The sequence below is a fragment of the Myodes glareolus genome, chromosome 3, assembly GCF_982192425.1.
Source record: "Myodes glareolus chromosome 3, mMyoGla1.1, whole genome shotgun sequence".
NCBI classification, from domain to species: domain Eukaryota; kingdom Metazoa; phylum Chordata; class Mammalia; order Rodentia; family Cricetidae; genus Myodes; species Myodes glareolus.
This window is the reverse complement of record NC_142028.1, coordinates 88786012-88813478: the sequence shown is the minus strand read 5'-3', so window position 1 is coordinate 88813478 and position 27467 is coordinate 88786012. Positions and strand designations below refer to the sequence as shown.

The following is a 27467-nucleotide window of genomic DNA, read 5'->3' as shown; positions in this document are numbered from 1 at the left end:
AATCCCACAAGGCGGGGCTGGGAAGGCTCCGGGAGGCAGTGATAATGGGATGCCTAAGTCAAGAGCGGCTCAAAGGCCCACCGAGCCGGGGAGGGGCGGCCTGGGCAGTGTTTGAGGAGGTCACCCTGGAGACGGCCTGGGCTCCCACGAGAACTGCAAGACCAAGCAGCAGCCCGTCTTCTGCAGCTCCACTGAGGACGTTCCCAAGTACAGGTGGTCCGTCCTGCCACTCAGCGCACAGCAGGTCAGTGCAGGTGCTTGTGGGCAGAGGGTTCGGGAAAGGAGGCTGGGAAGGGAGCGGCTTATGTGGGATAACGGCGATCTCTGCACCCAGCTCCACAAAACCAGAAAAAGTGATCCCAAGTCTGGCCTTCAAAGGGTGATGCTCAACTTATCTACCAAGCGCTGGTCGTCAGCCGTCTCCCCTACTCGCTGCATCGCTGATAGTTCTCAGTTCCATATGGGGTCTCTCTAGAGAGGGCGTGCCTGCCAGCAGAGTTGAGACTAGCTAATTCTCCGGAATTAGCAAGCGTGGGAGGCACCTAACTCACGTTAGGAGTGCAGTTCTTAATTCTTCTGGAAGGGAAGAATCAGTGGAGTCACGTTTTAAGCAAAGCAAATACTTCAAAGAGAGACGGGCACAGGTTGTTCAAGGGGTGGGAGCCGCGCAGCGGACTCTTCCTTCGTAGTGGAATTTAAAGTTTATGAATATTTATGAGATAGACGGCATATTCATGGCGTAAGGCAAACTTTTTTTCTCTCTCCAAAATTACAGTAAATCGGATCTTTTTTTTAAATTTTTTTTAAAGATTTGTTTACTTACTTTGTATACACAGTATTCTGCCTGCACATATGCCTGCAGGCCTGAAGAGGGCACCAGATCTCATTACAGATGGTTGTGAGCCACCATGTGGTTGCAGGGAATTGAACTCAGGACTTTTGGAAGAGCAGCCAGTGCTCTTAACCACTGAGCCATCTCTCCAGCCCCCTAAACCGGATCGTTTTTAGAGAATTTCTTCCTATGATTTCTTTTGTTTGTTTGTTTGTTTGTTTTTCAAGACAGGGTTTCTCTGTAGCTTTGCTGCCTATCCTGGAACTCCCGCTGCAGACCAGGCTGACCTCAAACAGAGATCCATTTGTCTCTACTTCCGGAGTACTAAGATTAAAGGTGTGTGCCACCACCGCTCGGCACTTCTTATGATTTCTAGAAAAACTCCCACAAAACAACAAGGCCAAGTCTTGTGTGTCCGCCTTCATTAGTGCGCACATGCATGAAGACACCCTGAGGCTTTGGCTTTTTGATGAGGAAATAAGAAGAATTCTGACCATCAGAGACTCAGCTACCAAAACGCAGTGCGAACTCACCTCTGGTTCCTTTCTGAGACTGCTTTAGACCCATGATTGATCTCATAGCTCCGTCTGTTAAGACTTTTTTTTTTTTAAGTTGAGGTTTTACACTGAGGGGTCTGACCAGGTTTTACAGCAAACTGGGAGCCTACACTCAACTCTCTGTAGAACTGGGTTCTCCCAGTGACACCTCTCCAGTTTGTCTACTTCATCCAAGCACACACCTGGGCACCACGTTTCCCTCCACAGCCAAAATGGCAAACTTAACTCAGAAACGTGTATCAAGATTAGATGCAGAGCAATAGTAAAAATATTGACGTGGGGGACAGGACAGCATCTTTCTACAGACACCCATCTTTCCACGGTGACTTTCTCTCTATACATCAGTTATTCACTTTGACTACAGAGTAATGTCTGTTTGTGTGAATTAGGTATACTGTGGCTTAAAAAATATCCTATTCCCAGTTGTATAGACACAACAGAGTCACCTACACTGCAGATTCCTGCTCTCAGAAAACATCCGTCCCCATTCGAAAGGGTCACACCAGCAGCTGGGTCCTCCACCTGGGATGCAGCTGGGTCCTCCACCTGGGATGCAGCTGGGTCCTCCACCTGGAATGCAGCTGGGTCCTCCATCTGGGATGCTGTTGAACTACAGAAACTAAACGATTTTCATATCTTTCTTTTGTTTTTTTTCCCACAGTATTTTTTTCTTAGAGTGTGCTGTGATGTCAGCCTTGGCTAAAGAGAAACTGTTTCTTGCACTGAAGAAAAGAGGGAGTGTGTGCTCCCCGAGTAATCATGAGTCCCAACAGAAGGAAGGTCGTTGGCGCTCTAAACAGTGAGTACCTGGGTGTCTAGTGCCTCCGACTCCAAATAATGTTTACCAACAGGCAAAACATGTTCCTAGGAATGGAAGTGGGTGAGTTGGGGAGGGGATAGACAAGCACAGTGCTCCCTTGGTCTTTGGGGCCATATTTAAGATGGGCGAGGAGGCTTACATTGATCCTAGCAGCACGTTTACGGCTTTGAAAACTGCCTCTTGCCTTGCAAAAAACAAACCAAAACAAAAAAAACCCACCTATGCTGCAGACCAGCTCCAGCTGGCCTTACAAGTCCCTTAAATTCCCCTCAAGGTTATAAAACTTCACAGTTTGCTCATCTTGTAGTTGTAGGTACCTATACAAAGCAACTATTTAATATAAACGTTGTACTGTTTTCAGTCTTTGTCCACATCCTCCTAAATGGCTACATAATATTTTATGAATTTGTGATCAGGATCAGGTAATCATTCTCCAGCTATTAAACATTTTCAAATTGTTTCCTTTTTCTTTTTGCACTGTATAATAATTCTCTACTTGGTTTTCAACAGTATAGTTAGTGAGCTAAAGGTCATAAATACCTTTTGGCTCTTTTGTAGCATTTGCATTCCTAAAAAAAATGAATCCATCTTGAATATTCCCAAGGCATTCCATTTTGACCACTACTGGCAAGGAGATGAAACAGATTACCTGAGACTGTGGTCAATCAACTTCCAGGACACCCCATGTTAACGCCATGGCTGGGAAGCACTAACGCTTTTCAGAACAGACCAGAATGAATGCGGGTTGTGGAAACTGAAGCTCTTGGTCGCCAGAGTGATTCCATTTACACCCATAGTTATTTACCATTCCCCTTTCAGGCCTACACGTTCGTAGGCTGCAAATACAATCTCCCTCTTTCGCATACGGAAAGCTGAGGAAAACAGAAGCGCAACCCCAGCCTGAGTCAGAAGGAGGGGCGGGCGCTGCAGGGATCAGTTCCTGCTTCTGATCCTCAGCTGTGCCAGCATTCTCCCGTGAACACTCTCTGTCAACTGAGGGCCGGGCACTGGTGATTAGCCCCAGGGTCTCTTGCACACTAGGTAAGCGTACTGCCACTGAGCTACACCCCAGTCCTCTTTTATGCTTTAGTGTGAGACAGGGTTGCTAAGTTGTCCAGAATGGCCGTAGGTTCTCTCTGTTCCAACAGTAGGCTTTAAATATTCCATTCCCTGCTCCATCACCCAAGCTGTTGGTGCTACAGACCCAAGTCACCAAGGCAGTCGCATGCTCTTTTTTAAATATGCTTAAAAATAATTGCCACCTATATGCAGTTTGCTTGTTTATCAAGACTACTTATGAATTTGATAGGATGGCTTTAAAAGCGTAACCTTTTTCAAAGACCAAATTCGCTCTCCCTCATACACTGAAAGTTGTCTAAAGAGACTTGTTGATAATTATTTACTTGGGAGCAGGGAGTTGGCATACCATGACATGTACATGGTAGTCAAGGGACAGCATTCAAGATGTCATTCTCTCCTTCCACCATAAGTGTTTTGGAACCCCGCTCGGGTCATCATATATATCGCTAAGGGCATTTAGTCACCGAGCCAACTCATTGCCCTGGTTTGCTCTTTACAAACCACAGTTCTTATGATATTGGTGATTCTCTTTCATACGAGTCTTCAGCTGGTAGAAAGATTATGAAATCTTAGTGGCCCTTGGTGTGGGAGAATTATCTGTATTCTGTCAATCATATTTTAATAAAACGCTGATTGGCCAGGCAGGCAGTATAGGCAGGAAAGCCAGACAGGAAGTAGGGGTGGAGCAAAGAGACTGGGAGTATTCTGGAAGCAGAACCTCCCTAGCCACTCCTGTGCAGACCACCGAAGAGGCAACATGTAAGCTGTCACACTGAGAAAGGTACTGAGCCCATGTGGCTAACATAGATAAGGATAATGGGGTAATATATGTTATAAGAGTTAACAAGAAGCCTGACCTAATGAGCCAATCAGTTTATAACTTTATGGAGTCCTGTGTGTAATTTCTCTTTGGGATTTGCCGGCTGTTGGGGTACCGGGCAGGACGGAAATCCCAACAAGCCGGCCCCTCATGTTACAGGCCCTCATGTAGAGACATGATTTGACACTAACAATGAGTCTGAAAATGATACACCTTTTTCTTGAAAATTATTTTGAAACCATTTTTTCAAAGTCTAAATGTCAGTATTATAATCATCTCCTGAAGGGCGCTCAGGACCTGAACATCATCTCATTTAGTCTCCTGCATTGATCCTATTTGGCCTCCCTCATTCTTGATATATTTCTGTTAAGTATCTGAGACCCTCGGGTCAAGGATGCAGTCCCAAAGCCAGAGTATGTCTCAAGGGGCCACAGATGCCTGCCAGTTCTCACAACACCATCATCCCCGCTCCGGCCTGCATGTTGCCCTCTGGCCATACCCTGCTCTCCTTCAGGGCTCTATCCGGCTCCAGCCACTGCTGGCTGGAACCCCACTCCTTGTATGAAATGCTCTTCTTCTTTCTGCCTTCTTTCCTTTTCTTTCCTCCTCTTCAGGAAGCTGATTAAATACATAAGCTGGGGCCCCTCTTTCTACCCCCCTAAAACACATGCTGGCATGTGACTTTCCATGAACAGCTGTCATCCACCCTATTGGGAAATCTGAACTTGGCTCTTTGTGTAGACAATTTATAAGAAGAGAAATACCAGCAAACATTTATCGAGCCCTTATCATCAGCCCCAGGTCTGCTTCCAGGAAGCTTTATCACAGGCTGGAAAGCAATGGCCAAGGACCAAGTGCAGTCTGAAACAAGGCTGGGTATGGTTTCCTAGCTAGGAGTGCTTATTCCATAGTTAAAATCAAAATCTAAAGGGGCACAGTTTTGTGGCATGCAAATATTGATAGAAACCCAAATTCCAGGTTCCAAAAATCCAGTTTTTAGATCATGGCTTGCCTCCTCAATGCAGTGTCTCCAGCGGCTTAGGGACCACAACAACAGAGACAAGGCACAGCTACACAAAGCTTAAGGCCCACAAACCCCAAAGTTCCCACTCTTTGGCCTCTTCCAGAAAGGTTTGTCAATGTCTCCTCTACTAAACAGGTGCGGGCACCATCCCCTTTTTCAGATAAAGAAACGGCGGCTCAAGTAAGTTGAGACTCTAAAACCACAGAGCTAGCAAATAGCAAAAAGATGTTGATTAGCCAAATATATTCATTGCGCAGAAAGTGGTAATCGGTGCGTAATTTACATGAATGCCCCGGTCCCCTTTGTTCATCAGAACCTTGCGTTTCCTACTCCTAAGTCCAGGCAGACATTCACAATGTGGTTTACTCGCTGGAGACTCACCCTCCAGCAGACAGTGCACAGCGTTTGAGCGTGTGTTCTCATCTCCTATCCCTACGGTGAAAATGGAAACCCTGTGGTCAAGTTACCTTCTGTAGCTAGTGTGATATGCTATCCAGGTATCCTTGTTCAGAAGCCGGTAGTTCTACTGTAGGCTTGGATGAATGTTGGAAACTCCAGAGTTTTTCTCTCGCCTCAAACCTCAGTTCCCATGATTCATGGAACAAAAACTGTGTGGCTCCCACAGTCTCCCCCCAAATGCATTGATGGTATCTAGCATAGCAGGTCAGCCACACTGCACTGACTTCCTTCAGTTATTTATCCAAGATACAGGGAGCCTCTAGCACATGTCCGCTATTGTACCACACACATCAGGCATAGATAAGTAGCAAAGGGATCGAACAGAGAGACCTTTGCCTTTCCAGTGAGCTGAGAATCACGTGGGAATGGCTCCATAGCAGCTAGGTATTTCTGTGAAAGTACAAATTGGAAAGCATGGCCCCCGTGGGCTTTGTAGGAGCCTCCTTGGGCAGACAGTGAGCAAGTAATTTTACATGGAATGAATTTATTCTACGATTACAACCCATGAACCTTCACATCAGAAGTGAGGTCAGGCTATCTTTTTTTCCCCCTGAGGGAAAACGCTGGAAGATAGAAAACCAAAGGGGGAGTGTGTGGCATAACGCCTTCTGCATCAAGCTGAGAAACAGCTTCACCCCAGAGAAAGGGAGACTTGGAGAAGCTGGAATGCCATGTTTCTCAGTGAAACACAACGGCCTCCCTGTGCCTTTGGTGGGAAACCATGGATTAAACAGAGAAGATCCTATTTGACCCCAATTTATAAATGGGGAAACGATAGAAGATTTAAGGCAGGCTAGCCTGTAAGGCGCTATTTGGACCAGGCTGACCTCATATTTGCGGTGATCCTCACATCTCTCTGCCTTCTTAGCTTTGAGAGAAGAGGCGTGCATCACCATGGCCTTGGATGTTGGAGGGGTTGGGTTCTTGTGTCTGACATTGTTTTAGGAGAAGACTCTCTCACTGCAAGGAGGGAGATGAAGCTGATCTGGTACCTTGTACCACTTACACAGATGTACTCCAGATGGAAGGTGGAGAAAGGAAAGCTATAAAGCACACATAAGAAAGCCTAGGAGAACCTCTCTGTTCTGGAAGGACGCCCATTCCCCTGCCCTCCCCCCCCCCCCCACACCCGTGCTTCCTGGAATCCCCAATCCACTTCAGCCTCCTGAGTGTTTGGATTCTAGTTCTCCACTTCCTAACCTAGTAGAAAATTATCTTAAAGGAAATCCCAGCAAAAATACGTAAACCACAGGAAAACTAAAATGTTTCTCATAAATAGAACTTCAACACAATGTCATATTTTAACAAACTCTATAGTAACAGAGTAGTAGCCTGTTAGAGTTGGTTTATATAGAGTTGTGTGCTAACAATAAAAAAGGAAGCCAGTTTTAAACAGAGTCAAAGGACACGGCGGTGTTCAGAGGAAAACCCAAAGAGCACAAGGAGAGCAGGAAGAGATGCCCAAAGCACATGGAAACCAGAGATGTGTAACTGAGAACAAGGTGCCCTTCTGCACCTGTCCTGATAGCAAAACACTGAGAGAGAGGACACCAGACAATGCTGAGGCCAGTGAGAATAAAAATGGATCTGGCTATTCAGCACACACATCATATGGGCAACGATAATAAAGTAAAATAATAAAATGTAAGTTCTATAGACACAAGAAGCTTGGTTGCCTTTTGTATCTCCCAGTAGGACATCTCAAAGACAGACCTGGGCACAAAACTGTCATTCAGTAGCTATTTTGATCAGTGCATGAACATTATTATTGTATTATGTGAGTTCTTGGGCAAGTATGTCCTTTTGCTTCCAAACAAACTGGACTCACGAGTCTGTGCATGCCTTAAGCCCAGGGTGACTTGTAAGATGAATTTACAACTTATAGAAAGTGTTTCTCTGAGTGCTTAGTACAAAGCAAGCTTTAGTTTAGCCTCCTTCTTAAAATAGGTTTGCATCTCTTCCAAAGATGAAAAAGGAGGGAGAGGAAAGAAAGAAGACTGAGAAGAGAGGAGAGCAATTGTGTCCTCTGCATGGGACATCTGTGATGGCCACACCCCTCATTGATGACTTCACAGTGAGGTGGCTCCCAGAACCACTGCTGGCTCATGATTGCAGCGTGACTTTGAAACTATGCCGCATCCAGGGCCTGCAGGAGAACTCCATCATCTATTCACCTCCCTTCCTCTCAGATGAGCACTGGCCCACAGCTTCAGGATCCGGCCCTAGCCTTTCGCCCACACTCATGGTGGTTCTGTCCTGTCCGTCACCTCTCTAGATTTCCTTCCATCTGGCCAGGGCTAGGCTTTGCACGGGAGGTAGGTGTAGTCTTTGTCCTTCAAAACCACTCCTTGAAAAATACGTCCCATGAGACTGTACCCCTGCTGTTCTCTTATTTCTCTAATTTATGAAAAATTCCAACTTCTGTTTCCACTATAACCTTTCTCTTTCTATAAAGATGGACTAAATGGGATAAAATACCACAAAATTAATGTTTCCGAACAAGAAACACCATTTATTGCTAGAAAAAGAATTGGCCTGCTTTGGGTCTTAAACATAATCAGAAAAGAAAAAAAAAAAAGACTCTTAGTCCCCAGTGAAGAAGTTTCTGTGTGTACTTTACATTACTCTGTACATCATGTTTCTAGAACACAGGAGTCTTCCTTTTGTTTTATCATGGCTCTTGACTCTGACACATTGTAGCACTAAATACCTGTTAAAAGGCTTTTAAAAAGCATACAGAACCTATAGCCTTCTGTTCTCTGTGCACTGCGAAGTCTTTCCACTGGGGGGCAGCACATGACTTTAATGACAAGCTCCCACCCTTTCTGAAGGCGCAGTTGAGGGGCATGGGTTCTCGCCAGTAAAAACCCAGGAGCTTATACTTGTTCTCAACTGCAGCTCTTACTTCAGGAAACCCGACTATAATTCTGTCCTTCAAGGTATCACATGCACTTCCAAGCACTGACTAGATTTTTACATAAAATTTACACATTTTCATTTTTTAAAAAAATGCCTTTGTGGTTTTGATGCAAAGGTAAACATCCTTTCTCTTTTCCTGCCAGAAATTTCAGCTTTTAGATCAGATTTTCAGCACATGCCTGATGCCAGAACTTGAGGACCAAAGATGTGAGGATCACAGAGAGTTGGAGGCCAATCTAGTCCACCTAGCAAATCCCAAGCCAATCATAGCAAGATCCTGTCTCAATTAATTTATTGTTAATAAGATAAAATTGACTATAGCATTCTCTTGGCAATGAAACTGTATGTCAGGAAGGATTATCATGGGCAATTTGAATCACAGAACTGGACCTCATCCACGTGTAGCACTGGGACATGTAGTCCATATAGTTATTGTGTTTCCACTGCCTACTGAAACTTAAGTGCACTAATGAGCAAGTCACGTGATTGTCTTTAGCAGTTCAAGTAGCCTGAGCGGAGGTGTCGATCAACACAGAATACTTCCTCGTGTGGAAGCTGGTGTTCTGGACATTGACAGCTCCTTGCTTTTAAAATATAGGAGTTCTTTGATTTCTAAAACCTTACCACGGGGCTGGAAGATGATCTGGTGGGCAAGAACCAGGGGCTGCTCTTTCAAAGGACCAGGTTTGATTTCTAGTACCCATATGGTGGCTCACAGTTACAGTCTGTACCTCCAGTCCCAAGTGACCCAACACTCTCTGCTGGCCTCTGTGGGCAGCAAGAACACATATGGCTCACAGACATACACCCAGACAAAACAATCCTCCCACAAAAACAAAAAGAAAGAAAGAAACAAACAAACAAAGAAAGAAAGAAAGAAAGAGAGAGAGAAAAGAAAAGAAAAACATACCTAGCTCACATTCTAGTTTAATTTTTTTAATGATTTATTTATTTTATTTTATTTTATTTGCATAGGTGTTTTGCCTGCATTATGTCTGTGTGAGGGTGTCAGAGTTACAGACAGTTGTGAGCTGCCATGTGGGGGTTGCAAATTGAAGCTGGGTCCTCTGGAAGAGTGGTCAGTGTTCTTAACCACTGAGCATCTCTCCAGCCCCATGTTTAATGGTTCTTGCTCTCCCTGCAAGCATTGTTGATATCTTATTCTCCTCCTCAAGTCTCCACTCAAGTGCCTAATATATTATTTTAACATTTTCCTCGTTCTCTTTCCTTTCTCCATTTCCAACCCATCACAGGCTGATGTACAAACTATCAGACCTTGATTCTTTATGATGCGTAAAGTACTAACTTAGCTTCAGAGAGGCCCTGCCTCCTATCCTATTTGTTGATCTGAGAAACCCCATTATCAAGGCCTCTGATAGAAGGAAGGGTTTATTTGAGCTTATGGTTCCAGAGGAATAAGTGCCCATCATGGCAGAAAGGCATAGCAGGAAGCAGGAGGCCTGGCGGCTAGAGCAGAGTGCTGAGAGGTCACCTCGTGAACCACAAGGACAAAACAGAGAGGACAAAGCGTGAGTATGTGTGGCCTTGAGTTCACAGAGTCCATCACCAGTGACAATACTTTCTCTACCACGGCTGTATCTCCTAAACTTTTCCAGAACAGTACTGGCCACCAACTGGGGACCAAGAGTTTACATGCCTGAGGCTACAAGGGACATTCTCATCCAAACCACTACAATCCTCATAAACCTTCATACTGGAAAACAAACAAATATATAAACAGTGTCCAAAAGTAAAAATTCAGGCTGGAGAAATGGCTCAGGGGTTAAGATCATGTACTGGTCTACCAGAAGAGCCCCCCACACACACACACACACATACAGATGCACAGACCATGCACACAGACACAGACACACACACACACACAGATGCACAGACCACGCACACAGACATACACACACACACATAGACACACACATGCACAGAGACACATTCACATACTTTCAAATAATAATAAAGTTTCTTAAAATGCTTCACGAAAGTATAGTCCACTGGAGACATGGTCAGTCTGAAGATGTAGAAAGCAATGGGTTCCCCAAACCTTTTCCCCTGTGTAGCCAAGGTATCCAGGCTTCCAGTAAAACACCTATAGTTTTCTCAAGACCTTCTGACCTTAGCAAAAATGACTGCAAGTTCTCTTTCACACAGCTTCCTGTCTTGTGCACCAATAGACTCTGTTCAACACGAGACTGTATCTGTTATATCTAATGTCTCTGGTAATTTGTTTAAAAACGAATACAAAGCAGTGTCCTAACAAACTAAACGGACATGTTTTTCTATAGAAAATAAGCCCAGTGGGGCAGTTTAGAGATCCAGGCTCCCATTGCTCTGATCCACAATCTACAAGGTCAAGAAGCTGCCATGACCCTACCATCAAACACAATTTAGTAACAAGAAAAATTGAAGATAGACTCCTATTGGTTAACTCAAAATGTGTTGATTTGGAGTTTTGATGTTGTTTTGTTTTGAGAAATCTTTCTCAAATTTCTATCCAGACAGTTACGGTTGCTTCACAGTGGTTCACAAGCCACAGAACCCCAGCCGCACAGAAAGGGAGTGAGGATTTGCTTTTCACTTAGACAGAAATCTTCCCACAGTTTAGGGCTCTGGTACCAAGAAAGGAGAAGAACAATGCTGAAAAGAAAATGGCAGTCCCTGCCACTTGGTAATTATAGATTCCTTACAGTAATGAAATATTGGGAGCAACTTAAATGGCCTGGAGAAGTAATGGCTAAGCAAAATGTTTGTATATTAAGCTGATATTTAAAATATGACTGCATATTTGCTGCTGAGGATGGAAATGTTCTAGAATACAGTTTCAAGCAAAAAAGGAAAGAAAGAAAGAAAGAAAGAAAGAAAGAAAGAAAGAAAGAAAGAAAGAGGAAGGGAGGGAGGGAGGAAGGAAGGAAGGAAGGAAGGAAGGAAGAAAGAAAGAAAGAAAGAAAGAAAGAAAGAAAGAAAGAAAGAAAGAAGGAAGGAAAAGAAAGATCGCATATGTAACATCATATACCCAAGGACATTTTTTTAACATAAGTGTTTATCCAAGCACTGGCGTTAGTAACATGAAATTTTACTCTCCCGTTTTCCATGTTTTACAATGTACATACAGTATTTACATGATGACTGTGCAGACAAAGACCCTGGGGGCTTGGGAAAAGCTCAGCAGGTAGAGCCCTCACCACACGTGCATGAGGACTGGGGTTTGGATTCCCAGAACCCATAAAAGCCAAGTGGACATAAGGACTACCTTGTAATAGCAGGCTACTGGCAGGGTGGACAAAGACAGGAGACCCCCACAGCAAGCTACCTAGCCAAACTAGATGAATCAGGGAGCTCAGGGTTCAGCAAGAGAGCCTGCCTCAGTAAGTAAGGCGGAGAGGATCAAGGGAGACACCAGATGCTCACCTCAGGCTTCTACATGCTTCTGTGTACACACACACATACACACACACATGCACACACACATTCAAAACAAACAAAAACCATCTTCAATAATTCAAAAACAGACCAGGCTGCAAAGCTTCCAAACTATACAGCAGACTTCAACCCTTGGGTTTCGTACGCTGCCCAGTAGACACCATCTTCATAGCAGTAATATAAAGTGCACAGCCGACTAGTCTTTAGTAACAGGGAGCCAAACAATGATGAGGATGATGGTTCCTTTTGAATTTTAAACCCAACTAATTTGAGCTGTGTGTCAGCTCTGTCTCCTGGGAATCTTCAGTGTGACACCTGAAGAAGACAGAGGCGGCCTTAGCCAAGGCTTCCTGCGTGCTGTGCACACACATATACCTGAACTGCAGCCATTGATTAGCCCCAGTAGTTCCCGCCCCTTTGTCGTTCTGCCTGGGGTAATCACACATTAGACTTTTATACTGGACGATAAATGGAAGGTTTGAAATTGACGTCTGCCTTTTCTACACGTTGACAGTAAGCCCTCGGCCTCCCTTCTTTTCTCTCTAAAATGGCCAGAATGGGGACCTCTTCACAGTATCAAAGGACACCGAAAGAGGAAATGAAATCGCTGATAGGGGTTGTGTTGCCAGACTGAAAGCAGCATGCATAATACTGGGCACGCAGACTTATTACCAAATCCAAAGCTTATGCCACAGCGGTGTGTTTCTCAGGCAGAGGCTGCCTGTCATCTTTGGTCCTGCCCACAACACCTGTAACCACAATGGCCTAACAGGTTGGTTGCTACTTTAAACGGCTGCAGAAAAACAAAAAAAAGCAGGTGTTAGAAGGAAGAAAACAGGATTGCCACCACAAAGATGCATTGTGACAAAAGCAGCCAAAATGTCATCATGTTCTTGGACTTTGTAAGTGAGCTTTAATTTGTCCCATAAACCGTACTGTAACTGAACGATTTTTCAAAATAAACTAAGTGTGACTTCTTTGAAATGTCAGTTCATAGATTCCACTAATCTGCAAATTCCGAACATCTGCAAACTAAGCATTTTAAACTTCTCACAGGCAGAAAAAGAAAAACCCAATAATTAAAATCAAATAAGCTGGGCATGGTGTTTGCATGCTTTTAACCCTAACACCCAGAAGGCAGAGGCAGGTGGCTCTCTGTGAGCTTAAGACCAGCCTAGTCTACATAGTTCAAGGCCGGCCAGGGCTACTTGGTGAGTGTAACATGAGGGGGCCTGTTTGTTGGGGGTTTTCCTGTCCTGCCTGGCCCCCCAGCTGTTTAGTCCCAGAGAAAAATCACACACAGATCTCTGTAAGTTATAATGCTAATTGGCCCATTAGGTCAGGCTACTTACAGACAATTCTCCCGCACCAGGTGAGACTCTATCTCAAAAAACAAACAAAATGCGAATAACTCTTTCTTTTTCAATGAGAGCTAAAATGTAGCCTTTACTCGGAGAAACAGTCACTTTGAACACACAATCACACCCACAGATACGAGCATACACGCGCACCTGCACACACGCACACCGAGTAAGGGGTAGAGCAGCAGAAGGGGCATATCATTGCCTTTGAAATGGCATCTGTCCTAACCTCCGTCCTCACAGATGGAGAGAATTTGGGGTAGAGCGCTGTCGGTTCGTTAGTCCCACTTGGTTTTCTCTGAGTTAGGTTGAATTACACGGTGCCAGGGGCCCATTGGGGGCTCCTCCTTGCTTGGGTTTCTCATTCAGCACCTGGGCCAGCTCGAATTGCCTTGGAGATCAATTCTTCACACTGAAAAGGCGGCTGGCATTGACGGACTCTTACAGTTTGGGTGCCTTGTGGTTTCTCTCACCATATAGAGAGATGAGTTTCCCGTTTCTTTCTTATTCTGAAGGGATTTGGTGGAACTTCTCACAATGAGCTTTGTATAATAATACGCTTTGTCTGTACGGATTTGTTTCCCAACACCGTAAGCTGCTTTTTACACCCCTAAGTGCCATTTGTGAGCTGTGTTTACTGTGGCGTAGGCTTTTGAGTCTTTGTTAGGGACTCCACTGGCGATAGCTTTTGGAACACTCACTTCGCTTACTCCAAAGATGCGGATCAGCCCCAGGAGCAGCTGCTCGGGACTTCCACCACGACGCTGAGATTCCTTCCCAGTAACTTCTCTACATTTCAGTGTTCCCATCTCTAACGTGTTTCCGACTTTAAATACGTCATCGGGCTATTTCTGTAGGGTTTACTGGGAACTTTCAGCCAATTTTGTATACGGAAGCATCCTCCCTTAAAGCAATATTACGTCTTGTGAACATTGAAATGATGCTAATTACTAATGTCTTCTCCTTTGCTTTCAGTTCCGTCAGCACTGTGTCTCACGTAGATGAGCCCAGCCCACGTGATGAAGCCTCTGGCCTTACAGTTCGCATGGAAAACACCTACCAGCTAGGTGTGCTGCCCACGTGCTAAACTTCTAATTCAGTGACCTGTGCTACTTTAGCCGGAGCCCGGTATAGGTCTTCAGGCCTAGATAAGTGACCTTAATTTGAGAGAGTTGGTGGTACGTTAGAGTTACAGTCTTGCTTCCCAAAATCGAAGCAACACTTACTTCCTTTAAGATTAAAAAAAAGAATGGAAAACAGAAAGCGGGGTTTTCCTAAACCTCAAATGAATCTCTGAATACCGTCAGTGTATATAATAGAATAATATATGATTCAGTTCAAGCTCACTGAGTATTTCCAGAAGGAACACGCATGGGTGTGTGAAAGTGATGTACGTTGATGTTGATCCTTCAAAACCAACCAATGTTGTTGACTGTGCAGAGGCAGATGACTATGGTCCCCTGTTGACGGAGATGTTTATCTACTGCCGTTGAGGTCTGGGGTCTTTGAAAACTCAGACTGTCACAGCTGCCCTGTGCTCCCAGGTGGAGTCCCCACCAAGTGTCCTTTCCCACTCCCCATTTCTTCACAGACCTACTTGTTTGCTTTAAGGGTGTGCCTGCCTGTGATTATCTGAATTCACCTATAATTGCCGCCCTACATAAATTCCATAGAGAATTACCAAGGAGCAAAGAAGGACTCTGTGGGCAGGGTAATTCCACCTGTGGCCTGTTAGCCCCAGGAAAATTATAACCCATTACTCTCCCCGGCTAGGCCTGCTAGCCAGTTCTATTCAATGGTCCCAACACTATTGGGGTAAGTAACCTAGCCGCCCTTCCCTCCCTCTCCTCAGCCACACTTCATTTTGAGAAGCTGTAATTACGTAGACAAAAGGAGGACAAACACACTGTAACTTTAGATGCATTTACACGATGGGAATGTCGTTGTGCTGGCTGACTGACACCCCCACTCCAATTCTGCAGGCCCCAGCATTAGTCTGGTAGGATTTCACACTGCTCGCGGTGAACAGTAAATGTTCCTACAATCCAGTTCACTTTAGTGGTGAACCTAACTCCAAATGCTGGCCTTTAACCCTTTCAGTCAGCAACCTGAGTTTGGGTCAAGTTTTCTCCAACTTGCAACCAAAGTTTCGATCTTTTGTTTTGTTTTAGGGAGCGTTTGTTTGTTTTTGTTTTGTTTTATGAGATGGGTTTTCTCTGTGTATCTCTGGCTGTCCTGGAACTTGCTCTATAGACCAGGGTGTCCTCAAACTCAGGGATCCGTATCTCTGCCTCCTGAGTGTTGGAATTAAAGGTGTGTGCCACCATCATCTGGTTTATGAACCAGAGGTTCTTAATCATTGGCAATCTGTGATTTTGAGTCACAGTGTTCTGAAGACAGGTCTGGAATGCCTTTGCAACAAGGTAAAGAAGTTTAAATGCCAACGTCTCTGTTTCTTTGATTTTGTTTGTTTGTTTCTATACTCTTTAGGCAAACAAAAGTTTCAGAAGTGCTGACCTTCCGATAAAAGTGACCAACTGGCTTTACCCCCACTCTTCTGGCCAGAACTCCATCAAGTTAATAGTTAATCCTTACTAAAGGCCCACTAGTACGTTTCACAGGCAAAATAAACCCAAAAGCAAGAACAATTGGAAATACAGTTTAATTGTTAATAGAGCTGACTGGCTGCTCTGAAAAGCAATGATTTAATCTAGAACAGAAGACTTTTACCGTCGAGGCTGGAGAGATGGCTCCGTGGCTATGCGCTCACCGCCACCGCTAGCATGCCCGCGTCATCTAAACACATCTTAGGTTACGGTGTGTTTGTCCTTTTATCAAAATGATTACAGCTGTCGTAAATGAAGTGAACCATGAATATAGTCCATGGGGGGAAAAAGACTAGGGAAGGGAAGCTGTGCTTCTTAGAGAAAGCACCACTTACCTTTGCTCCCTAACCGCAGAGAGGAGAGGGTGGAAGGAAATCACAGGCTGCGGCGTCCGACCTGAGCCTGAACGCAGGTTTCAAGGATGCCCAGGAAGGTGATAGTTAAGCAGAACATTCTGGACTCTTGGCTGCTTTGTGCGTCAATAACAAGATGGTCTGCAGATCTTAGGGATGCTGTGAGAATCAGTGGGGGCGCTGTCTGTGTGTTGCTTCCCATTCACTGTAACTGTTGCTAAAATGGATGGCTAGGGCCTTCCCAGGGAAAACTAAGCACCAAGACCTCTTGTTTGATTCAGTATGACTCCCAGAAATTATGGACTAGGTTTTGTACACGGCTTTTGCAGGTTCTCAGGTTAAAAGTAGGTAGCAGATTTTTTGAGATGGTGACTATGAGTATCACAATGAAGAGCTTTCAGTTTATTTTTTATGACAATATACTGGACGAAAACAACGTAAGGAAGAAAGGGTTTGTTTGGCTCGTTCATGGTGAGGAAGGCGCAGCAGTAGGGGTCTGCTTGCTCACATCTGGGCAGATCAGGTAGAAAAAGAGGTAACTACGGGTGCTCTGGTGGATTTTTACTGTTCCCCTTTTTATTAAGTCTGGGACAGTAGCCAATGGGGTGGCGGGGTGGCGTCATTCATTCAGCTGGCCATCTTCTTTCCTCTGCTCACCTCCTCCAGGAACACCTTCAGAGACATGCCTAGAGATGCGCTTACCGGGTGAGCCCAAACCCAGGAAAGTTGGCAGTGAAGAGTACCTGCCACAGTAGCCAATTTTTCCACCACACACAAAGACAGCCAACGAAGCCAACATAATGGAAAATATTGATTGGTGGGGGAAGGAGGAGGCGGGTGAGAATGAGGGACAGAGAGAGGGAGGGAGAGAGAAAGACTCTTGGGCTCAGTTTCTGTGAGGGTCTCAAACTCTGTCTCTGGTACCAAGTTTTCTTTGCAATAACCTGTTGATCTCTCAGGGTCCTTCCTGTGTAGGGTCATCAAGCCGTCTACTTATATCCTCTGCCATCTTCCAGCCTTCCCGCCCTGACAAATCCTCTTTCACCCTTCCTTTAGGAAACAACAACCTCAATCACTATCCAAGGAGTGCTTTATGACTTGGTACGCCCTGTCCTAGCTATTTGAAATCTATTTTATCTTCTTAAGTCCTAGCACAAGATAATGTAAAGTAGCTCTTGGTTTTGTTTTGGTCTCAGATAGCTCAGGCTGGCCTCACACTTTCTGCATTACTAAGGGCACCTCGAAGTCCTGATCCTCCAGCCTGCACCTTCCAAGTATAGGATGACAGACTTGTGCCACTAGGCCAAACCCAGAGTAATTCCTGTTATCCCAGTTGGGGGAAGTTGTGGCACAATTTCTTGCTTTCGTTATTCTCCCTTGAATCTAGTTTTTGTTTGTTTTTTGTTTTTTAAGTTATGTTCTCTTTTTTCAGATCTTTTGAAATCTAAAACCTTTTCCTCAAGGGGAAAAAAATGCCTCAAAATGAAGAGGACAGGGTTTGTTGATTGCATTCGTTCTCACTGAAAGTAGCTTGGGGCGCTTGTCTTTCTCTGTCCCTTTGAGGGTCAGGGGCTCCATCTGAGCACAGTGACAGGATTCTGGATGGAAAGGGAAAATACCATTAGGTTATAAAGAATGCGTTTTCGTTACTGTGTAGAAAAATTGTTTTAAAGGTGGAATCGTGTTTGTGAGCCAAAAGGATGTGCAGTGCTCAGTAAGGACTTGGTACAGCAGCCCCTGGGAGCTGCTAGGAACTGGGCTCCATGTATTGCAGATCCTCTTTCTTTGGCTGATGCGTGCCAACTTACTTCTCCCACTGTTGCCTTCCTTCCAGCCTGGAGGAAACGTGCCCTGTGGCAGTTCCTAAAGGTTAGAAACCACCACTTTGCTACAAGCAGGAGGCTGGTTTGCTTTTACGCCTACTTCTGCCATGAAATAAAACGTTTAAGAAAGTGCTTTGGCCAGGCCTACAGCTTTGTCACCCCTGAGCCAATCACCTATGCTCTGTACTTGGGTCCCTAGGTGGAAGTGACAGAGCCTCCGACTCCATGACTACAAGGAGGAGAGCATCCATTTAGAGGGGCGGATGCTGCTTCCATGGGTGAGATGGGGGAGCGCTGTGCTGACCAATATATCTGCACTAGAAGAATTTTCTATTTTCTGAATGCAGCAATGAGGTCAGGTAGGTTAATACAAGGCAGAGCAGGTTCCCTGGGAATAATACTGGTCAAGGTCGTATGGTAAGAGTGCTTGGTGGTCGGAGTGGGGATGAAAAAAGATGGGGTATCTCTCTGAACGACATAATCTATTTAATTTAGTGCAGATTAGTGACACAATTCTTTTCTTTCTTTGTTTGCTTTTTTGTTTTTGTTTTGTGTTTGTTTTTTTTTTGAGACAAAGTTCCTCTGTGTAGCTGTGGTGCCTATCCTGGAACTAGCTCTTGTAGATCAGACTGGCCACGAACTCACAGAGACCCACCTGCCTCTGCCTCCTAGGTGCTGGGATTAAAGGCGTGTGCCACCACTGCCTGGCATGGCACAATTTTTAAATATTTATGATATTAGAATGAAAAGTCACCTTCAAATTTGATATCACTCATGAGTATGAAGGTAGAAATCTTTTTAAAGATATTTTATTAATTCTTCAAGAATTTTATCAATCTTTGTATTTTGATCAGCTTAACTGCCAACTCTTTCCCCTAACCTCCTCCCAGATCAACCCCCACCACCAATAACCCACTGACACCAATATGTCCTGTCCATATATACTCCTGGGTGTGAGACCATTCCGTGGAGTACAGTGAAATTCCCTTAGAGAAAATAGGCTGTCCCTCCCCCGAAGATATCAACTGCCCGTAGATCCTCAGTTAAAAGTAGGAACACAATAAAATTCCTATACAAAACCCACAGGAAGGTGACATACAGAAGACCTTAGGGCACATAGAAGCTTGCTGTAGCGGAATTTGTCTCTGATACTCAATCTCTGGCCCCCACAATCAGGAGCAGGACCAGTCATTCGCTGGTTGGTAACTGATTGAGATTTCTGCTGAACAGATATTTTAGCTGTTGGAGTCTTTGTATCACATTTCCTTTTCCTTTACTGTTCCCCACATGATTTCTTTTCCTTCCCTCCTTCCTTCCTCTTTCCCTCCCTCCCTCCTTTCTTTTTTTTTAAATATTTATTTTTTTATTATGTATACAATAGTCTGTCTGCAGGCCAGAAGAGGGCACCAGACCTCATTACAGATGGTTGTGAGCTACCATGTGGTTACCGGGAATTGAACTCGGGACCTTTGGAAGAGCAGACAATGCTCTTAACCTCTGAGCCATCTCTCCAGCCCTCTTTCTTTCTTTCTTTGACAGAGTCTCACACAGCCCAGACTGGTCTCACATTCATTATGCCTCCAAGACTGTCCTGAAATCCTAACCCTGCCTGTCTCCACCTCTCCAGTGCTTAGATTATAGGCATGCACCATCATGTCTGACTTTCCTACCCTGATTTAAATTGAACTAAACAATTCTTATATCATCAGAATAAACATTCTCTTTAATGATCCTCGGGAGACTGACCTCACAGGACTACAGTAATAGCCAGAGACTTCTCTTGAGTAAAGCCAAGGAACCTTCAGGAGGGATGAAAGCGGTATGAGACCTGGGGATTTACCTCCCTGGTGCCGCGCCATGGCCTCCTCTCAGACTGGTCACATCTCTCAGCCAAGGGATGTAGTGCTCTTAAGGGAGTTATTTCCATGCAACCCTTGCGGGATCTAATCTGAGCTCCCTTCTGGAAGCAGGCCTGGGGTGGCATGCTTCCACTGGAGGAGGGGAATGACCCTATTGCTTGTGACTTCCCTGCCTCTCTCAGATATCCCAGAAGAGGACCTTCATTAAATTCGCTTGGAATTGTCCTAACTCTGGTGTACCTTTTCCCCTCAGCCTCTACCTGCCATAGGAACATGAATAAATACTAACAGATAATGTTAACTACTAAAAGAGGATTGGATGGCGTTCTTGATTCAAACTCTTCCTCCTTATTAATTCAACAATAATCCAGCCTCTACCTACCAGGCCAGAGCACGTGTGTCTGCCACGTAGTTGTCTGGGCAGAAACCAGAAGGATGATGTACCTAGTTCCTGGAATACCAGGGTGAAGCTCACTTATCTGAAGCTTTGATCCGAATATGGCTGATATGTGGTTGTGAATATAAATTTTAAATCCCAATAAATCTGAGCATCCATTCCTAGTTCTGTTACTCTGGGATTCTGGACTTCCACCTCCATTTTCCCATCTGTCGGACAAATATAACTGTGAGAGTCCCTTCAAAGATCTCTGAAAGATATCATAAAGTAAACCCATGCTTGTCACAGTCCCCGACACAGAGAATGTGATCAACAAAAAGTAACCTCTATTTGTGCAGTGATTATTATTTAAGTCCACTAAAACCAAGCATTATCCCTAAGCATTGAATTAGACTCTCGGGGGATAAACCCTGTCTTGCTTACATTTCTTTTAAATTTTTGAACAGTTTATTATTTTAATTACATCGACTCCTGTGTATACATTTGTTGACACAAACACACAACTGTGTGGCAGGTAGTCACGTGGAGGTCAGCAGACATCTGGAAGTAGATTCTTTCTTTCCACCTTGTGGGTCTCAGAGATTAAACTCAAACCATCAGACTTGTCCACAAGCACCACACCTTCTAAGCTATCTCCCTGGCCCCGATCTGGCCTCTGTTTCCCTTAGAGAGAATTGCAAGTATGCCTTACCTGCTTTCAGGTAGATTAGGATCCAGGGGACCCGTGTGTGTGGAATAAATGACAAATGTTTGGTGCCTCGGGTGAGACACTAGCTATTTCTTAACGGAGCAGATGGGGAATGGTGGTCCATTTGGAAGAGTAGAGAAGGGTAAAGACACATGAACATCTCTCCATGACAGATGGAGCACACCAGGCGGAAGCAGGATGCACATGGGAAGCTATGGGGGCTGGAACAAGGGCACAGGACCAGTAGGCACACAACTGTAGACCCCATATGGAAAATGTCATTTTAAGATCTGGGTTTTTCCAAGCAAGTTCTCTGGCTGCAGATGATGGACCAGAGTGATGTGGGGTGTAAACACTGAGGGGCCGGGTAGAAGGTGTGAAGGCTTTGAAGTAAGCAGCCACCAGCACTGGCAACTGATGAGGAAGAACTTGCGGAGCGAGGCGCAAAAGAACTCACTGCACTGCTTAGGTGGCCTGGTGAATTCAGAGCTCGCCACCCCCTCATTCTCTCAGAAGAGTATGACCTGAATTCAGACCTCTAACTTCCTTAGCTGGACTTCACCCAGGTCACTAAAGGCCTTCATGTTTCAGTATTCTTTTGTGAACCTATAAGGGAGATGGATATTGTCAGAAATGACTTCTAAAGAAATTCCACGTGTATTTCCAGGTCCCACCAGGCATTTTCCTGTGGCCACTGTCAATCGCATTTTGAAAGATGTACTAACTGCCTATCTACAAGAAGCAGAGTATGACCCAGAGTTCTGCAGAGAGATGACTAAGACAGTTTCTGAGGTACAGTGCAATTTGTCCAGCGTTCGCTAAAACCACAATATTTGCTGAAAGGCAGTCCACTTTCTTCTTTGTGCTGAGGGATTGGTTTTTGAGATCAGTCAAATGGTATACTTCGATTTTATGAAAATAGGTATTAGATCATATACTACATAGGTGTATAGGTACATGTGTATATGGTAAGCTTTTGTCTAAAACCATCATTATGTATGTAATTTGTAGCAAATTTATTGTTGTACAAAACTGTTTCACTTGGTTTTTATTAATTTATTTTATTAATATTTATTTATTTATTATGTATACAATAGTTTCTCTACATGTATGCCTGAAGAGGGCTCCAGGCCTCATTACAGATGGTGTGAACCACCATGTGGTTGACTGGGAATTGAACTCAGGACCTTTGGAAGAGCAGGCAATGCTCTTAACCACTGAGCCATCTCTCCAGCCCCCTCATTTGTTTTTTTTTTAAAAAAATATATTTTAACTTATTTGTGTGTGTGTGTGTGTGAGAGAGACAGAGAGAGAGAGAGAGAGAGAGAGAGAGAGAGAGAGAGGTGTGTGCAAAGGCTGAAGGGCCAGAAGAGGGCTTCAGACCTCCTAGAGTTGAAGCTACAAGCAGTCATAGCTGCCTAGTATGAGTGCTGAGAACCAAACTGCGAGAGCAGAAAGTGCTCTTAACTGCCGAGCCATCTCTCCAGCTCCACGCCACCTAAACAAATCATCCTGTATGTTTGTATGATGTGTATGTATGGTATGTGTGCATGCTTGCGTGTGTGACTTTGGGCATGGACGTGCCACAGCACACGGAGAGCTCAGAGGACAATCTTGGGTGTAAGTCTTCACTTTCCACCTAGTTGGAGAAAGGGTCTTTTTGTTGTTCAGCACAGCATAAGGCGAGTCAGCCAGGATGGTCCTGTCTCTGCCCCATGTCCCTGTAGGTCTGCTGTAATCCTCAATGCCCACTGCCATCCCGGAATTTTGCTTGGGTCTTGGGGACTTGAACTCGGGTCCTTACACTTGCACAAGTGCTTTCCCATTGAGCCACCACCTCAACCAAAAACCGTTTCGCTTTTAGCACTTATTTTTGGAAAATACACAACATTTTTACAACAGTATCTCGTTGCCACAGCAACTTCTTTGAATGCTATCAATTATACATATTGTGGTCTTTAAATATATTTCTATTTTTATCAACTACAGTGCATTTTATGACAGCTTCTTCTGCTTCAGTTTTTCTAACAAACTCTCCAATAAATACTCAATTCAATTATGTGGCAGGGGAGTTCACAGTATGTTTCCCTCATTAGATTTGAAAACACAAAGTAACCCTGGTTACAACGTTCTTTAAAGGGAAACCATCTTTTAGTCTAGATTTTCATAAGGTGTGACAGTCTCTTGAATTCAGTCCAACGGATGACCAGCTTCCTGTGTATCTTAGAAAATGTCAGCTTATGGCTAATGTTGTCATTTTGTTTCTGGCTTCCTGGTTCCACGAGGACAGTACTTGAAAGGAAGTTAACTTACGGTTCTGTGAGATATTGAAAGTATCTACAATGCACCATGCTGTTTGCTTTAAACAATTTTTCTTTCATATTTTTAAAGTTAGCCTACCTACAAAGTGATGAGGCTCATCATGACTTTTTCACACATGTGTCTCATCACACTCCCCTCTCCCACTGTGCCCCCACCCTCCCTGCCTCCCTCCTCTTGGTCCCCTCCCTCCTTCCCAAATTATCCTTTTATGTTGAACAATTTTGAAAGTTTATGTGACTAAACACCCCCTTTTTTCTTTCTTTTTTTCCTTTTTCTTTCTTTTTTTTTTAAATTTCTAGGTTATTAAAGCCAAGGTCAAAGAACTGATGATTCCCCGGTATAAACTAATTGTGACCGTTTACATAGGACAACGAGATGGTCAGAGCATCCTTATTGGCAGCAGATGCCTCTGGAATCCTAAAAGCGATACCGTGTCGTCCTACGCCCTCAGAAATTCTACTCTCTTTGCTCTGGCAAATGTCTATGCGGTTTACTTTGAGTGACCGACATGAGGCTTACATTCCCGGTGTTTTCCAATCATGAAGCAGGCTGTCAGTCTCTCTTCACGGAAGTTCTACTAGCAACATTTGTGAGAAGGAAACAAGATGAACAGCTGGAACAACTGGAAGCCTCCATCACTCCAGCGAGAACTGGTGGAGGGGAGGGCAGCCCAAGAAAGAACCTTGTTTCTCCAAAAACGCAGTTGAGTGTGGGTCACATAAACATGGATGTTGACTAAATATTACTTTGGGTACTAATTCTTTTGATTTCTCTTTTAGCTGGAGAGATAGAATCCCCTAGATAGCTTGTTGGATAAATTTCTAGAAATATATGGTGACGTTCTGGGTATATATCATATAGGACAGGATAATTTAATATGGCACACAAAAAATGATAAATGTTAATATACTTCAGTACTGCATATGAAATAATACTGGTTTTCATTTTGCATTTAATAAATTGAGCAGCGTTCATTAACTGCAATTACTGTGACATGTACCTGACAGTTGAAAGTGCCGAGGAAGAATTAATGATTTCATAATAATTACCATAGTCCCATGGGGCCACAAACTAAATCTAGACGCTCTTGTGGGTTGCCTGCACTTCACAAAATTGCAGGAGAACTGAACATAGGCTCTTCGATAATGGAAACTATAAAGTGAATACAGGCTTTTAAGGAGACTAAAGTAGACATTATGCTATTAAATATACATGATGCTTAATAGTAAATGTGTCTGCAGTCCCTAAGATCATGCATTGGAAAGGGACACTACCTTTAAATACACACTGTGCATGTGACTCTGAGTACCTTTTTCTGGCCTAAGCTTTACCCAGAACTCAACGCTGGCGGCTTAACAACTAAACCATGTGCGTTTGCCATTTTGTTCCTATGAATCTAGCACTAAAGTGAGCCGGGGAGGTTTCTGAATGTATGGGCATTGAAGTTTACGGGGCTGAAATAGCTCTTAGGCCAGCTAATGCCTCTTGTAGCACGGATCGTTTATTTTTATGGAGCTTTCAAGTCTTTGCATGCATATGAAATGATGCTGTGGCCTTGCTCCGGGATGGCAAGTCATCCGCCTAGAGGACATTCATTAAAGGTCAAACACAAATTGCTCACATATGGAGACAATTCGCAGTGTTGCACTCTTAAGGGGGAAATTACGTGTAATTCGTATCAGAAAGATTTTAACGAACAGAAAACCCAGTCAGTGCTTCACCATTGAACATGTTTTGATATCTTCTTTTTCCCTAAAACCAAATGTAGCTTTAAAATGCATTCCTAGGCTTGTTCTGATAATGCTTTTTTTTTTGGGGGGGGTGTCTATGGAGAATAATGACCCCCAGGACTTGCCTGTCTGCAAACACCAGTTTGGAATCTGGATTTGATTATGTTTCTTTCTCAGTCAAAGGCCATGAAATCACACAGCAGCTTGGTACGCATGAGTCAAATGAAGAAACAGCTTTGCCATCGAGAAAGTCTGCTGCCAACAGGACTTCCTCTCAGGGTTCTAATTTCTAGTTATTAGAATCATTTCTCACCGCCCATTCCAGGTTGTTTAGGCAACTAAAACCTTAAACTACAAAGGCCGTTAAAAAAACGGAACAGGTGGTTTGCAGACCCCTGGTCGTGTGCTGTAACTGAGGTCGGGTAGCGATGGCGCTGTAACTGAGGTCGGGCAACGATGGCCTTTAACGGTCACGGCAGCACACAAAGCCTCGAGATGGGAACATTTCAAAGAAACACCACTGTAAGTTTGAAGAAGTCGTTTTATTTTGAAACAGCCAAGCTTCCCCTCTGTGCATGTCGGCCTTCCAACTCACTCACGGCAGGACACCCTGTCTTCTTTTCAGCAAATACAGCTCTCGCCTTCCCCCGGGTCCTTCTCCATCCCTCTCCTTCCATCCACACCCCCTCCTGGACCACTCTGTTAATCTTTCGACTAGTGTCCAGTTTTTACAGTCTTGTCTCTTTCCTCACCTGCTTGAAGATACAGAGTGCCCAGACCACCTAACAACGACATCTTATTCTTTACCTATAAGCAAGACTCCTGTGCACTGTGCTACCCAACTCCCAACTGTGCAGAAAACAGCCATGCACGACTCAACCCTGGAGGACTAGAGGCCTACAACATGACAACAAGATGCATCTGTAGCCCCAGAACTCCAGAAGTGGAGACAGGAAGATTACGGCGTGGTTACAACATGTTCTCACAAGAAAGTTCCAGAACTTCTGGACCCAATGAAGGAACCTAATTAGGGAAGGCATTGTGAAAGGAAATGATGGCTTCCTCCAGACTGTGATGGAGACGAGGAGAATTTCCAAAGATGGAAGGCTTGAGGAAAAAATTTACAAGGGATAAGAGGTCACACAAAGATTGCAGGGTGCATGGCAGCTATCTGGTAAGGAAGGACACTCGGACCATGAGGAGCCATAGCAGCTTTTCTCTAAGTGTGTAGCATTAGGAAGCTATGTCATATGGGACATTGCAGGAACAGGGTCTACATGATTAGGCAAAAGGAGGCTAAAGCAATGCACAGAGTGGTTGAGGTTTCAAGTTCTGGGTGCCTGGATGGCTTAGGTCTTAACTCAATTGTCCCAGGCACCTTAAACACATTACCAGTTTTACAAAGCAGCAGTATTTCCTGGATGCAGTAATGACAATGCCAGTGCCACGGCAGGCACAGGGTTTTGTAAAATTAAGTGCATGCTTCCTGAACGGCTCACAGTTTAATGTCTAAGAGAAGTGCTTGTGGTCACAGCAGAAAGTCTGAGCGCCTGAAGCAGAATGCATGGTCCTGTCCGCAGGAATAAGACATCAGGGGAAAGAGGTGGAGAAGTAAAACACTGAGTTAAGTTAGGTTAAGTTAAGCTAGGTTAAGTTCATCATGGGACATTTTGGTCACAGGCAGCTGGAAGCCGAACCAGGACGTCAAGGGAAGAGATTTAGACTTGGCAGCCATCCAAAATGAGAGCTTACTTCTCCCTTCTGCCTTATAAAATATACATCAGCCAGCAAGTATAATCAGTACTAAACAGCCAATAACCGGCTCTAGAAACTCAGCCAGAAACCACCGCCCCAAACCAATAGGGTTCTATCAGTTATATGCTGCCTTCCTGCCTTCCTCCTTCCTTTCTTTCAGTCCTTCCTTCTCTCTCTCTCTCTCTCTCTCTCTCTCTCTCTCTCTCTCTCTCGTTCTTTTTTCTTCATAAAATTTTCTATATTATCCCTCTGTTGTCAAAAACCAGGAAACATAAAGTTTCTCTTAAAAAATAAGCTAACATCTCAGTGTGTCTTGTTGACTGCAGTCACAGCTAATTGGGAGACCTCAGAAAGCACACAGTGGGAAGTGAGAGACAACATATTCAGAACATAGTAGGAGGTCAGAGTCCAACAGCTCGTCGGTTCAGAAATGAAACACTAAATGAAAAGGTTTCATTTTTCACTAAAAATGAAATCAGTGAATTCATTTTTTAAGTCTGGAGAATTAGTGTATGGAAGTCAATACATTTTTTTAAATGTCAATAAATCAGACATTTATAACTTAACAACCTTAACGAATGAGCACTTTCCCTCTTGGGAGCATCAATTGACCTGTCTTTCTGGGAG

General features: G+C 44.2%; 1 protein-coding gene across 4 annotated transcripts; it reads left to right on the top strand.

The window, feature by feature from the left end:
* Window positions 1–24097, top strand: Dynlt5 (dynein light chain Tctex-type family member 5). 4 transcript variants are annotated; one of them, XM_048453205.3, is made up of 5 exons: window positions 1–244; window positions 2051–2188; window positions 14283–14374; window positions 21701–21825; window positions 23655–24097. In XM_048453205.3, the coding sequence occupies exons 1-5, from the start codon at window positions 45–47 to the stop codon at window positions 23856–23858; spliced, it is 759 nt and encodes a 252-aa protein (XP_048309162.2). In that variant the 5' UTR covers window positions 1–44; the 3' UTR covers window positions 23859–24097. The 4 variants fall into 4 exon arrangements, with proteins under 4 accessions (XP_048309162.2, XP_048309160.3, XP_048309159.3 ...); XM_048453203.3 differs by lacking the exons at window positions 1–244; window positions 2051–2188 and adding exons at window positions 7678–7907; window positions 9923–10040; XM_048453202.3 differs by lacking the exons at window positions 1–244; window positions 2051–2188 and adding exons at window positions 7679–7907; window positions 9765–10040.
* Window positions 24098–27467: the final 3370 nt, after the last annotated feature.

Bases quoted from the DNA above. Each gene is read 5' to 3' on its own strand.
- Dynlt5 (XM_048453205.3), top strand. From the start codon at position 45: ATGGGATGCCTAAGTCAAGAGCGGCTCAAAGGCCCACCGAGCCGGGGA. The intron at 245-2,050 runs GTCAGTGCAGGT...TTTTTCCCACAG, and splicing joins TGCCACTCAGCGCACAGCAG to TATTTTTTTCTTAGAGTGTG. The intron at 14,375-21,700 runs GTGTGCTGCCCA...GTGTATTTCCAG, and splicing joins GGAAAACACCTACCAGCTAG to GTCCCACCAGGCATTTTCCT.